Raw genomic sequence first — 14,140 nt, 5'->3', positions numbered from 1 at the left:
CCAATCACAGCGCCTCTTTTCCTCTTTTTTCAACCCCCACCCTACTTCGAAGCTGTCACCCGGCGACCCCGCCCCTTTCTCTCGAGCTTCCAACCGCCGCCAGGGGGCGCGCGCGTACCCTTCTGGTTCTCCTGCACCTCGCTCTCCGAGCGACCAATCGCGGCGCTTCTTTTCCTCCCCTCCTTCGAAACTGTCAACCCGTCGACCCCGCCCCTTTCTCTCGAGCTTCCAAAGGCCGGCAACCGTCGCCCAACCGCCGGCAGGGGGTGCGCGCGCACCCTCTTAGCGCTCCTCGCCGCCGCTCTCCGAGCGACCAATCACAGCGTCTCTTTCTCTCTCCTCCCCCCCCTTCGAAGCTGTCACCCGGCGACCCCGCCTCTTTCTCTGGAGCAGCTGCGACTAGTTACAGTCACGTGACGCGGGAAAGGAGGCGGGGCGGGCGGAAGGTCACGTGACTGGAGGCAGCTGCCGGAAATCCCGCGCCTGGGAAGGAGCTGAGGGGGGGAGGATAAGATGGCGGCGGAACGGGAGCCCCCTCCGCTGGGGGACGGCCGGCAGACCGAGGCGGAGGAGCTGGAGGACGGCGAGGACCTCTTCACCAGCACCGTGTCGACGCTGGAGGTAGGAGGAGTAGGCCGGGGGGGGGGTTGTTGTGGTCCGCCTTTCCCGCCCTTCCCTCTCTTCCTGGCGCTTCCCTCTTTAGCCCTGGCCAGGAGCGCCAGCCAGGGTTCCCTCTCAGTTAGTGTGAGCTAGCTCACGGATTTTTAGCGTCTGGCTCACACCGTTTGGTCTTAGCTCAGGAAAAAATGCCCCCAGAGCGCAGTAATTTATGCAGCAGCTCACAACTTTAATACCAGCAGCTCACAAAGTAGAATTGTTGCTCCCAAGACTTTGCAGCTTAGAGGGAACATTGGTGCCAACTCTGGCTTGGGCACCACTTGGGGAGGGTAGTTTGGAGAGGGGAGGGAGAGGGTGTAAAACAATATTTTATGCAGCAGCTCACAACTTTAATACCAGCAGCTCACAAAGAAGAGTTTTTGCTCGCAAGACTCTGCAGCTTAGAGGGAACATTGGTGCTAACTCTGGCTTGGGCATTTTTAGGAGCACCATTTGGGGAGGGTAGTTTGCAGAGGGGAGGGAGAAGGTGTGAAACTGCACGCACGCTTTACGTTCCAGTTTCTCCTGGGAGAGGGGCTCCAGTTTTTCCCCCAGGGGAACTGTTCTGCGTTGGTTGGATAGCCCTTTTAGTTCTGAGAGAACACTGGGTTCCTGCCGGGAGGTTGACAACCGCAGCCCTTTGTCACTCCTCTGACTCCACAGGTCTGTGTTCTCGTTTTCCTTTAGCTTAGGCGGTAGGATCTCCAAACCGGTTTGCCTTAGAGGCGTGTTGTCTCTGGCTGTGATCACACAAACTAAATATTAATGCAGATAGATCCAGGCAGGCAGCCGTGTTGATCTGAAGCGATAGAACAAAGTAGGAGTCCAGTAGCACCTTTAAGACCAACAAAGTTTTATTCAGAATGTAAGCTTTCATATGCATGTGCACTTCTTCAGAAGCTTCCATTCTGAATAAAGTTTTGTTGGTATTAAAGGTGCTACTGGTCTCCTATTTTGTTCTTCTTCCTGAAGAAGTATGCATGCATACGAATGCTTGCATTCTGAATAAAACTTATTAAGGTGCTTATTAAGGTCTTAAAGGTGCTACTTTGTTCTCCTAAGTATTGCAGTTTCAATCCACTTTCAACGCACTTTCCAACTGGATTTTACTGTGTGGATTGGCAAAATCCAGTTGGAAAGTGGATTGAACGTGCATTATTTAGGGTGCGTGAGTGCAGCCCCTTTCTTTCTCTCTTCTCCCCCCCCCCCCCCGCACCTGCCTTTAGCCTGATGGCCCCAAGGATTTGCCAACCATCTTGCTTCTTCCAAGACACGGTGCTTTGAGACACAGTGTCCACTCACCCCCTCTTAGGAGTTGTTGCTTTTCTAGGAGGCTTTCTCAGGTCCAGAAGTGGAGCAAGTTGGGTGGCTGAGTTGCTTTGCAGTAGAAGAGCAAGTCCAGTAGATAAGACCCTTAGAGACCAACACGATTTTCAGATTCCGGTGGGTAGCTGTGAAGTTTGAGTTCAATGGCACCTTTAAGTCCAACAAAGGCTTATACCTGGAATTAAGTTTTGTTGCTCTTAAAGGTGCCACAGGACTCAAACTTTGTTTTTAGGTTTTCAGGGTATGAGCTGTTGAAAGTCAAAGTTCCCTTTGTCAGGCTTAAGTGAGAATGGGGAGGCCTTGTGTCCTAGTCAGCAGGTAAGTGGGGGTGATATTTTGCTTTGCACCTTTGCATCCTGGCTCCTTTCTTTGCAACACACCTTCCACCTTCTGACTGGGATATAAGAGCTCAGGTATCTCCGTTCCTGCTGGTGGTTTTTTTTTAATCAAAGATTTCAGGTTTTCACGGCTGGTAACATCATTAGGGTTTGTAGAATCTTTCGGGATCAAGTGCCGTGTTCTACTGGAGAAAGTTTTCCTTCCAGACGTTTCGTTCTCAGCTGTGGAGGACATCCTCAGTGGTGTTGCAGCTGGAGCAGGCGTTCAGACCTTCTTGGCTGCTGTGCATTGAGTGGGGCCAGGACTGCTGGAGAGCTGCTATTTGTAGGCTGGAGGGGGTGTGATGAAAGGGCAATTGGTTTGTGGATTTGCCCATTGTTTGGTGGGGCTTCCTGGAAGGGTAGTGATAAGGAAACTGGCTGTTGAATGTTTTTTTTTGTTTATAATAAAAAGACTTTATTGACGATCATAGCAGGCATACACAATAATGCATTTCAAAGTTCGATATATAACATGCGAACATTTTGCTAAATAGCGGATGTTACTTGGTAGTACAAAGGTTGGAAATTACGCAAAACAATTTCACATATCTCAAGGCATTTATACTGATTAGGTAAACATAATAAACTACATCAGAATTCTCGAGTTACTCAAGTAAGAAAGTAATACAAAAAATATATAGTGTATGGCTACCATAGCCATTAATAAACGGCATTTATTGCTTCTAATTGAGAAGCATATTGTGAGTCTCTGGCAAGGTACTCTAAATAAGGAAACCAAACCATTGGAAAAGAGGATTCATAAAATTGCGGGTCCTGCTGTTTAATGGATTCTGTAACTTTGTCGAGCATGCGCATTTCATATAACTTTGACTGCCAACCAGCTAGGGAAAGTTTTTGTGAAGATTTCCATTTGGAGGCTATTTCTAAACGTGTCGCTGCGCATATTTTCTCTAATAACTCATAATTATAAAAATTTGGAATCTGACTAGTCCAGATATTTAGGATACATCCCTCAAAGGTGAGAGGGGCGTGAATCCGTAAGATTTCAAAGATCTTCTTTTATATTGTTTTTTCCAAAAATTTTGAACCTGTGAACAAAGCCACCAGCAATGGATTTGGTTGCCACTTGTTTTACATCCATTCCAACGTAGTTTGGAGGAATTATTTGGCATATGATAGAGGATGTTAGGAGTAAAATACCATCTAGATATGGTCTTAAAATGCTGTCCTGATTTTAATATTGGAGGATGAAAAGGTTGGTGATTTCCATAGTTTATGCCAATCCTCCAAAATGGTTTTCTGTCCCAGGTCTTGTTGCCATAGTTTGGTGTAATTGGGTTCCCCCGGTAGGTTAGCGGAGATTAATATTTTATAAAGAATGGAAATTACCTTCTTTAAAGTTAAGTGTGGGTTTTTCAATAGGATTTCGAATGACATTAAGTTCTGGGATAGTCTTCATTTAAGTGCGGGCCTAGATATTAGGTGTTTCAGCTGGACGTACTGAAACCATTGAAATTTGCATTTTCCTTTCATCTCCAGGTTGAGTTTGGAATCTATGTCGTTGTTTGAGCCTATATCTATTATCCTGTTAAGGTTGTTTGAGGACCAGACATTGAAGTCAGAGGAATTGTATTCAGGTGGAAACCACTATTGGTTGGTGAAAGTAGCTAATGGAGATATATCGGGTGCTAGCCCTTCCTACTGGTGTTTGATGAAGGGACCTTTGTCACTTGAATGATCATACCCCAGAAGTCTCGTTGGTCTCTAAGGGCCTACTGGACTTGAATCTAGATTCATTCTGTAAGGCAGCTTGTGTTCCTCTATTCACATCATGGGGAGTTCCTCTTTTATTGACACTGCTTGATACATGCTCTGGGGGAGAAGGAGCAGCGTGGTATGTACATTTTAGGTTAGTAAAATCCTGCTTTCCCTTCTCTAAACATAACTTACAAGTTAAAACTGTCCAGCTTAATAACTTTGTTCCTTACCTTTGTTCCTTATTGCTTTAAATGTTTTGAGCATGATCTTCTAATTGTGACCCTGTGGATTAGTGTTGTGCTACAATCTGGGAGACTCGGGTCTGAAAACCCCTTTTGCCATGAAGGTTTGCCGGTGAGTTTGGGCAGCCACACGTTCTCAACCTAGCCTGCCTTTTAGGGCTGTTGTGAGAGCAGAATGATGTAAGCTCTGGAATGCCCAGGAGGGGGGAAGGTGGGGGTATGAATGAAACAAACAAATAGTTAAATTCAGGCTGTGTTGCAAGGTATAATTGAAAGGTTTTGCTGTCTAAAATGCAGAACACCAAAGGAAGATAGGCCTAAATCTTCTGATAATTGGTTTGTGTAATTAAGATGCCCCCCCCCCTTCTTGGCACATGTTGGGAAGATCTTCCTTTCACGTAAACAGAGTAGTTACTCCAGGTCACAGAGGGTAGGAGCACATGTCCATGGTGTTACATTGGTTTACTTATTTTATTTTACCTGTAGTCTCCAAGATGTGCACTCATTCCCTCCAAATCAAATTTTGGGTTTTTAAAGCCTTCTGTTGGTCCTTTGGAGAGTTAATATTTGAAGCCTTTCTATGAGTTGCGTTGAATCCTGCCCCTTTATGTAAAGCCAAGTGTTTGTTTCATTTTATTTGTTTAACAAGCTTTATCTTGGTTTCTTAGAGTGGTGTACTTCGTTATTCCTTGTCCATTTGACTCTTCCAACCAACCACTTAACTCAAGTGAGTTAGGCTGAGAGAGAGTGTCTGGCGTAAGTTCACCCAGTAAGCTTCATGAGAGACTGAGGATTTGAACTTGAGTTTCGCAGATTGTAGTCTGACACAGCCGTGCAGCACTGTAGCGATTAGCGACTCTCTTAAATCAGGGGCCTTGTAAGAACATAGGGGAAGCCGTTTCGGATCAGGCCAGTGGTCCATCCAGTCCAACACTCTGTGTCACTCACACAGTGGCCAAAAAAACCCAGGTGCCATCAGGAGGTCCACCAGTGGGGCCAGGACACTAGAAGCCCTCTGACTATTGCCTCCCACCCAAGCACCAAGAATACAGAGCACCACTAGCCCCAGACAGAGAGTTCCATCAGTACCCTGTTAATAGCCACTGCTTCATATGTTTATCCAATCCCCTCTTGAAGCTGTCTGTGCTTGTAGCTGCCACCACCTCCTCCTGTGGCAGTGAATTCCACATGTTAATCACCCTTTGGGTGAAGAAGGACTTCCTTTTATCCATTCTAATCCGACTGTTCAGCAATTTCATTGAGTGCTCGTGAGTTCTTGTATTGTGAGAAAGGGAGAAAAGGGCTTCTTTCTCTACCTTCTCTATCTATCCCATGCATAATCGTGTAAACTTCTACAATGTCACCCCTCAGTCGACATTTCTCCAAGCTAAAGAGCCCCAAGCTCTCTCTCTCTTTTGACTGGCTGGAGTTTGTTCCCTGTATAGCCTTGGTTGAGAGGAATTGTAAGTGAAGATATCTGGCGCAAAATTATGCGTTCCTGTTTTTGTCAGAGAAAGCTTCCTGCTGCTGAACTGTAAAGTTATGGGGTCAGGCTGTTCAGCCTATTCTAGTTTATCATGCTCTGTCAATGGTAATCTGCTAGGCTTTTGTGAGGAGAGATAAGGAACGTCCGTAGGTTTTAAAAGCTATGGCTATATACAAAGAGTGAAGGCTTCAAGGGGCATTTGACAAGTTTGTTCTTTGCCTTTCCTAATTAAGCAGTAAAGATAGTTGCTTCGAATCACAAACTAGCAGCAAAACTAAAAATGATGAGTGTAAAATAGTGATAATCCTGCAGAATGTCCTGTAAATGGAAATTTGGTACTTGAAAGTAGCAACTGAATAGTGGAGGTATAATAGCCCTGGTCTGGGTAGGCCAGGATAGCGTAAGCTTTTGAGAAATACAGCTCTCTTTGTCAGATGCACCCGATGAAGAGAGCTGTGTTTCTTGAAAGTTTATGCTACAATTAAATTTGTTGGTCTTAGTGCATGGGATACACCAGTTTGGTGTAGTGGTTAAGTGTCTGGACTCTTATCTGGGAGAACCGGGTTGGATTCCCCACTCCTCCACTTGCACCTGCTGGAATGACCTTGGGTCAGCCAGAGCTCTCTTATCTGGGAGAACCGGGTTGGATTCCCCACTCCTCCACTTGCACCTGCTGGCATTGGGTCAACCATAGCTTTGGCAGAGGTTGTCCTTGAAAGGGCAGCTGCTGTGAGAGCTCTCTCAGCCCCACCCATCTCACAGGGTGTCTGAGATTTGGAGTGGAGGGCGGGATATAAATCCAGTATCTTCTTACCTTCTTCTTAAACAGGGCTTTATTTGTCGAAAAAGCCCAGCAGGAGCTCATTTGCATATCAGACCACATCCTCTGATGTCACCATTGTTTCACACAGGCTTTCTTCGTAGAAAAAAAGCCCAGCAGGAACTCATTTGCATATTAGGCCACACCTCCTGGCACCAAGCCAGCTGGAACTGCTTTCCTGTGCGTTCCTCAAAAAAAAGCCCTCGTCTTAAAGGCGCTACTGGACTCTGCTAATCTACTGGTTTACAGCGAGGATTAAAGAGCCCTATGGCACAGAGTCCTGCAGTCCAAGCTCTGCTCACGACCTGAGTTTGATCCGGCAGAAGCTGGGTTCAGGTGGCCAGCTCAAGGTTGACTCAGCCTTCCATCCTTCCGAAGTCGGTCAAATGAGTCCCCAGCTTGCCAGAGGTAAAGTGTAGATGACTGGGGAAGGCAAGGGCAAACCACCCCATAAAAACCGTGAAAACGTTGTGAAAGCAACGTCACCCCAGAGTCGGAAATGACTGGTGCTTGCGTAGTGGACTACCTTTGCCTTTTTAAAGCAAGGGAAGTGAAGGTCTCTGAGAGGTTAAGTGAAATACTATGTAGCTAGTCTCAGTAGCTGAGCGGGATCCACCCTGGTCAGAATTTGGAAGGGAGACCACCAAGGCCATCCGGGGCTGTGTCATGGAACTTGGTAATGGCCACCACTTCTGAACATCTGCTGCCTTGAAAGCCCTGCAAAGGCGCCCATTAAACAAGCTGCAGCTCCATGTCACTTTCCCACCACAAGCAGCCGAAGGTATTTCCTTGAGATGTAACTATAAATTGAATGCAGAGTGAAATAATAGGCCCGTGATTAATGATAATCTCTGCCCTTTGCTTTTTTTTTTAGAAAGGAGTCTTAAATTAGAGAGTGTTAATACGAAAGTACTGAGCTCTACAGGATGGTAGAATGGAGTTGTACCTCTAATGCAGGGGTATCAAACGTGTATATGGCCCCCGGAGGCCCCCCAAGCAACTGGCTATCATATGCTCCCTTCTCCCTCTCTTTTGCTTCCTTCTGCATAACATCTCTCTTCCTTCTATTGGCTGAGGCTCCTCCCCCCCCCCTGGTCCCCTGGGGAAGGAAGGAAAGAGCCAGAGCTTCCTTTGCCCAGTTCCCTGGATCCCATGGGAGAGATACAAAGAAAGCACCTTTAAGACTGAGTGTTAATGTTTTAAGCTTGCTTTACTTTAAAAAAAAAAATTGTGTTTGTCTGTATCCTTTATAGAGTTTATATCTCTGCTGCCTAATCTTAAATAAGTACACACATGGCCTCGTCTGACATGGCCTGGCCTAACCCGACATGACCCAGCCCAACAACGCCTCATATATGTCAGATCCGGCCCTCATGAGTTCAACACCCTTGCGCTAATGTGACTGATCAAGCGGCGGTAGCTGTTATGTACAGGAGTTGAGATCCCAGATCTTGAAGTTCGTACCTCAGCCACGCCACGTGCTGTAGGCAAACCAGCATCTGTCAGCCTCACACTTTTTACACTTTGGGGAGCTGTTCCAAATTAAACTGATCTGGGCAGAGGTCTGACTTGGGTTGGTGACCTTGTAATACTGACCTAATTTGCCGATCCAGAGGGCTTAGCTGCGTTAGTCTGTCGCTGCAAAATAGTAAAGAGTCCATTAGCACTTTTAAGACTAACGAGTTTCATTGCAGCGTAAGCTTTCGAGAAACACAGCTCTCTTTGGCAGACGCATCCGATGAAAAGAGTTGTGTTCCTTGAAAGCTTATGCGGAAACGAAATCTGATAGTCTGAAAGGTGCCACTGGACTCTACTAATTTACTGGCTTGTGGCTGGTAGCAAGGATTACTGAGACAGGAGAAGTGAAGGTCTCTGAGGAGTTAAAGTGAAATGCTCTGTAATTCTGTGCAACCGTTTTACCTTTCAAAACAATGCACTGCGTGACGCGTCTTCCCTGGTGCTTCTCAAGCGAGTTGGACCGGAGTTGCTGTGTGGTATGCGACACACTTGTCTGGATGAGAGGCACTTTCCATCATCGCACGTGGATATTTTCTCACTCTGATATGCGGAAACACCCCGGGCTTGGACTGAGAAGCCTTACTGGGTGTTATCATTAACTATCACATTAATAAGCAGTATGCAATTGCTTCCCATTAGCGGTCTCTCATAATGAAGTTCACACACTTCCCTGAAATCCTACAGCCTCTGGGAGGTCATAGAAAAAAAATCATAGAATCATAAGAGTTGGAAGGGACCTCTAGGATCATCTAGTCCAACCCCCTGCACAATGCAGGAAACTCACAAATACCTCCCCCTAAATTCACAGGATCTTCATTGCTGTCAGATGGCCATCTGGCCTCCATTTAAAAACCTCCAAGGAAGGAGAGCCCACCCCAAGGAAGCCTGTTTCACTTAGGAATCGCTCTAACGGTCAGGACGTTCTTCCTAATGTTGAGCCGAAAACTCTTTGGATTTAATTTCAACCCATTGGTTCTGGACCTACCTTCCAGGGCCACAGAAAACAATTCCACACCATCCTCTATAGGACAGCTCTTCAAGTACTTGAAGATGGTGATCATATAGCCATGCATTGGAGAGCCAGTTTGGTGTAGGGGCTAAGTGTGCGGACTCTTATCTGGGAGAACCGGGTTTGATTCCCCACTCCTCCACTTGCACCTGCTGGAATGGCCTTGGGTCAGCCATAGCTCTGGCAGAGGTTGTCCTTGAAAGGGCAGCTGCTGTGAGAGCCCTCTCCAGCCCCACCCACCTCACAGGGTGTCTGTTGTGGGGGAGGAAGGTAAAGGAGATTGTGAGCCGCTCTGAGACTCTTCGGAGTGGAGGGCGGGATATAAATCCAATATCTTCTTCTTCTTCTTCTTCTTCATATCACCTCTCAGCCACCTCCTCTCCAGGCTAAACATCCCCAGCTCCTTCAGCCTTTCCTCATAGGACTTGGTCTCCAGACCCCTCACCATCTTCCATCAGCCTCCTCTGGACCCATTCCAGCTTGTCTATATCCTTCTTAAAATGTGGTGCCCCAAACTGAACACAATACTCCAGGTGAAGTCTTACCAGAGCAGAGTAAAGCGATACCATCACATCACGTGATCTGGACACTAGACTTCTGTTGATACAGCCCAAAATTGCATTTGCCTTTTTAGCCACTGCATTGCACTCATGTTCAGCGTATGATCCACTAGGACTCCTAGATCCTTTTCGCACATACTACTGCTAAGACAAGTCTCCCCCACCCTATAGCCATGCATTGGATTTTTCCTGCCCAAATGCAGAACTTTACATTTATCCCTCTTAAAATTCATTTTATTGATTTTAGCCCAGTTTTCCAGCCTGTCAAGGTCATCCTGTATCCTGTTTCTGTCTTCTTCTGTGTTTGCAACCCCTCCCAACTACAGGTCGAACTATAACTGCACGGCTAATTTATATGAAGCCCCTCTCGTATAGGGAACTGACTCAGTCAAGGAAGTCATGGCCCTCAGTTTGCAAGAAGACGACGACATTGGGTTTATACCCCGCCCTTCACTCTGAATCTCAGAGTAGCTCACAATCTACTTTCCCTTCCACCCCAACAACAGATGCCCTGTGAGGTAGGTGGGGCTGAGAGAGCTCTCCCAGAAGCTGCCCTTTCGAGGACAGCTCTGCAAGAGCTATGGCTGACCCAAGGCCAAGGCTTTTGCACTCATTTGCATATTAGGCCATGCTTCCCTGATGTAGCCAGTCCTCCAGGAGCTTACAGGGCCTACTGTAAGCTCTTGAAGGATTGGCTACATGAGGGGTGTGTGGCCTAATATGCAAAGGAGTTCCTGCTGCAAAAAAAGCCCTGCCCAAGGCCATTCCAGCAGCTGCAAGTGGAGGAGGGGGAATCAAACCCGGTTCTCCCAGATAAGAAAGCTCTGGCTGACCCAAGGCCATTTCAGCAGCTGCAAGTGGAGGAGTGGGGAATCAAACCTGGTTCTCCCAGATTAGAAAGCTCTGGCTGACCCAAGGCCATTCCAGCAGCTGCAAGTGGAGGAGTGGGGAATCAAACCCAGTTCTCCCAGATAAGAGTCCGCACACTTCACCACTACATCAAACTGGCAAGACCTGAGCAAGGCTGTTAACAATGGGACCTTTGGAGGTCCTTGTAAGTTGGAAGTAACTTGATTTTAGGGAGAGGTATTTGTGAGTTTTCTGCATTGTGCAGGGAGTTGGACTAGATGACCCTGGAGATCCCTTCCAACTCTATGATTCTATGATGGCACTTAACATAATTCACGTAATTTGGATCAACAGATGCCATTCTAGGGAAGTTTCTGACCAGGTGCACCTTCTGCAGCTTGGTTGGTGCTGCCATAGGTCACTTGGGTGAGCCTTTTAATGCAAACCATGCTTCTGAGTAAATGCATGGGTTGCTGCCCTCAATAAGTAGGGCAGGGGTGGGGAACCGTTTTTCTGCCAAGGGCCATTTGGATATTTATAACATCATTTGCGGGCCATACAGAATTATCAACTTAAAAAACAGTGCTCCCCCGAGGGAGAACGATTTAGGCTGGCAAAATTAATGTAAATAATTAATTTTCTATTTGAAGTCATGTGGGGAGAGCCTAATTTGGCACACACACACACACCTGACCCGCCACCCTAGGCAAATGCCTAGGTCTAGGACTTTTTTTGTAGATAAAGCTCAGCAGGAACTCATTAGCATATTAGACCACATCCCCTAATATTAGCATATTAGGTCACACACTTGTTAGCATATTAGGCCACACCATCGGGGATAATCAAGTGCAAACTGAACTGGTGGTAGCTGGCTCCCTCCCCTCCCTCCCACCATGAAGAAACTTCAGCTGCTCCCAGAAAACCTTTAAAAGCACCCACATACCCCAGCAGCAGTCCTTCGCAATGCTCACCACTCAGGCTCCACAGGGAGAGGGAGAAAGGGGAATGAAATGGAGGGAAGAAAGGGTAATAAAGGAAAATAAAGAAATGGGGGGCCCCAGGGAGGCCCTTCACGTGGCTCGGCTTGGCCCAGCAATCCCTGAGGGCCAGACCAAGTGATCTTGAGGGCTGTAAATGGCCCTCGGGCTGGACGTTCCCCACCCTTGAATTAGGGCTTTTGCTTCTTCTGGTTTGTGTGACACTATTTGAATGCCCGCTACCTGCAGGCGGGAAAGGGGGAAAGAAGGTGAATCATGAATCCAATAAGGAATCTGACCGGAGGTGAGGAATGGGTTGTTGGTTGACCCCACTAATGGCAAAATAATCTCTGGTTGTTTGGGAGAAGATAATGATGCTTCTTCCAATAAGGAAGTCCCCATGCGTACCGCGTCTCATTCATTCAGGGTGTGTGGTTTTTCAAGGGAAAATCACCATTCTAGCAAAAGTCAATTTTTTCTTGAAACATGAGAGGCTGAGATCATACAGTGAAAGTATTGTGCAACGAAGTCAGGGCTTATGGCAACGTGTTGTTTCATTAATGGAATTTGCTGCTGTAACATGCTGTAACACTTGGTGATCATTAGCTAGAACAGATAAAACCAGGGACAGAGGTCAGCGCTCCAAATATAAGTTTCCAAGGGGCAAATTATGCCTGACCTGCTGGTAGGGTTCCTGTAGGACTTGTCTGTCTACTGTCAAATGTGGCTGCCTAGACAACAGAAAGATATTCCGAAGTCACTGCTGCAGGAAGTGGTGGCTGCCACAAGCACAGACGGCTTCAAGAGAGGATTGGAGCAGAGGTCCATCAGCGGCTATTAGCCACAAGGGATAAATAGAGCAGTATTATGTCTGGGGCAGTGATGCTCTGTGTTCTTGGGGGGCAAGAGTGGGAGGGTTTCTGGAGTGCTGGCACCCTGGTGGCACCAGGGTTTTGGGCCACCGTGTGACACTAGAGTGTGGGACCAGATTGGCCATTGGCCTGATCCAACATGGCTTCTCTTGTGTTCTAACATAAGAACGTAAGAGAAGCCATGTTGGATCAGGCTAATGGCCCATCCAGTCCAACACTGTGTCACACAGTGGCCAAAAAACCAGGTGCCATCAGGAGGACTATCAATGGGGCCAGGACACTAGAAGCCCCCCCCCCCCACCAAACACCAAGAATACAGAGCATCACTGCCTCAGACAGAGTTCCCAACAATACGCTGTGGCTAATAGCCACTGATGGACCTCTGCTCCATATGTTTATCCAGTCCTCCCTTGAAGCTGACTATGCTTGTAGCCGGCAGCACCTCCTGTGGCAGTGAATTCCACATGTTAATTACCCTTTGGGTGAAGAAGTCCTTTCTTTTATCCATTCTAACCCAACTGCTCAGCAATTTCATTGAATGCACACGAGTTCTTGTATTGTAAGAAATGGAGAAAAGGACTTCTTTTTCTACTTTCTCCATCCAGTAAAGGAAGCCGCCGTTCTTTGCTCTGAGCACAAAGGGAGACAGAGGAAGTGGCTGAGAATCAGCCAGGCATGAATTTGTCATGAGCAAACCAGACTTTGTTCATGCTGTCTGAAACAATAAACCTTTTGCACCGGAAGGGGAAGAGAATAAGCCCTAGATTTGCTATTTATTTACTTCATTTATTTACATCTTCCCTTCTAATGGGCCCCCAAAGCAGCTTACACTGTTCTCTCGCCACCATTTTATCCTCTCAACTACTTTGAGAGGTCAGTTAGGCTGAGAGTGTGTGACTGACCCAAGGTCACCCAGTGAGCTTCTATGGTAGAGTGAGGATTTGAACCTGGATCTTCCAGATCCTAGTCCAGTCCTCTACTACAACACACTGACTTTGTGATGACTGTGTCCTAAAGATGAATTTATTTGCAGCCAAGCCCTGAAGGCTCTTGGGGAATTGGCTACATCAGGAGGGTGTGGCTTAATATGCAGAGGAGTTCTTGCTACAAAAAAACCCCGCTGCTGGCAACTCAGTTACTAAATGTTTTTCCTGAAATACCTCTCACCCCGAGTTCAGCTAATTTAGCATTTTTAGGGTAACCACTTCCATGGAACTGTGTTGCATCAAAACAGCTCTGTGAATACTCAAGATCTGTCGCAAGCTTTTCCTGAAACTTCTGCTTTATGCAGCTGGAAGCTTATAAGGTTCCTGGAAGCAGTAACTGCTTAACAATTTATAGCCCGGTCCTGTGTAGATCTATGTGCTCAGTGGTGAGAGCCACTTTGGTGTAGTGGTTAAGTGCGCGGAGTCTTATCTGGAAGAACAGAGTTTGATTCCACACTTCTCCACGTGCATCTGCTGGAACCTGACCTTGGGTCAGCCAAAGCTTTCGTAGGAGTTGTCCTTGAAAGGGCAGCTGCTGTAAGAGCTCTCTCAGCCTCACCCACCTTATAGGGTGTCTGTTGTGGGGGGAGGGGAAGGTAAAGGAGATTGTGAAGACTCCGAGACTCTGAGATTCAGAGTATAGGGCGGGATATATATCCAACATCTTCTGATTCCAAAGTTACTGTGCAGAATTGCAGCCTAAGAACACTCTGATAACGAGAGCGGCATTTTTTTTCCA

General features: G+C 46.9%; 1 protein-coding gene across 1 annotated transcript in view; it reads left to right on the top strand.

Moving 5' to 3' along the window:
* Positions 1-386: 386 nt before the first annotated feature.
* The window catches only part of SNX2 (sorting nexin 2), a 49,758-nt gene continuing 36,004 nt past the window's right edge, over positions 387-14,140 (top strand). Inside the window, exon 1 of the mRNA XM_060245998.1 lies at positions 387-621. Within this exon, the coding sequence (XP_060101981.1) occupies positions 514-621 (108 nt within the window). The 5' untranslated portion in view covers positions 387-513. The remainder of the gene's footprint in view (positions 622-14,140) is intronic.

The sequence above is a fragment of the Heteronotia binoei genome, chromosome 8, assembly GCF_032191835.1.
Source record: "Heteronotia binoei isolate CCM8104 ecotype False Entrance Well chromosome 8, APGP_CSIRO_Hbin_v1, whole genome shotgun sequence".
Taxonomy (NCBI): domain Eukaryota; kingdom Metazoa; phylum Chordata; class Lepidosauria; order Squamata; family Gekkonidae; genus Heteronotia; species Heteronotia binoei.
The sequence above is the reverse complement of the archived record's forward strand: the minus strand, read 5'-3'. Positions and strand labels throughout refer to the sequence as shown.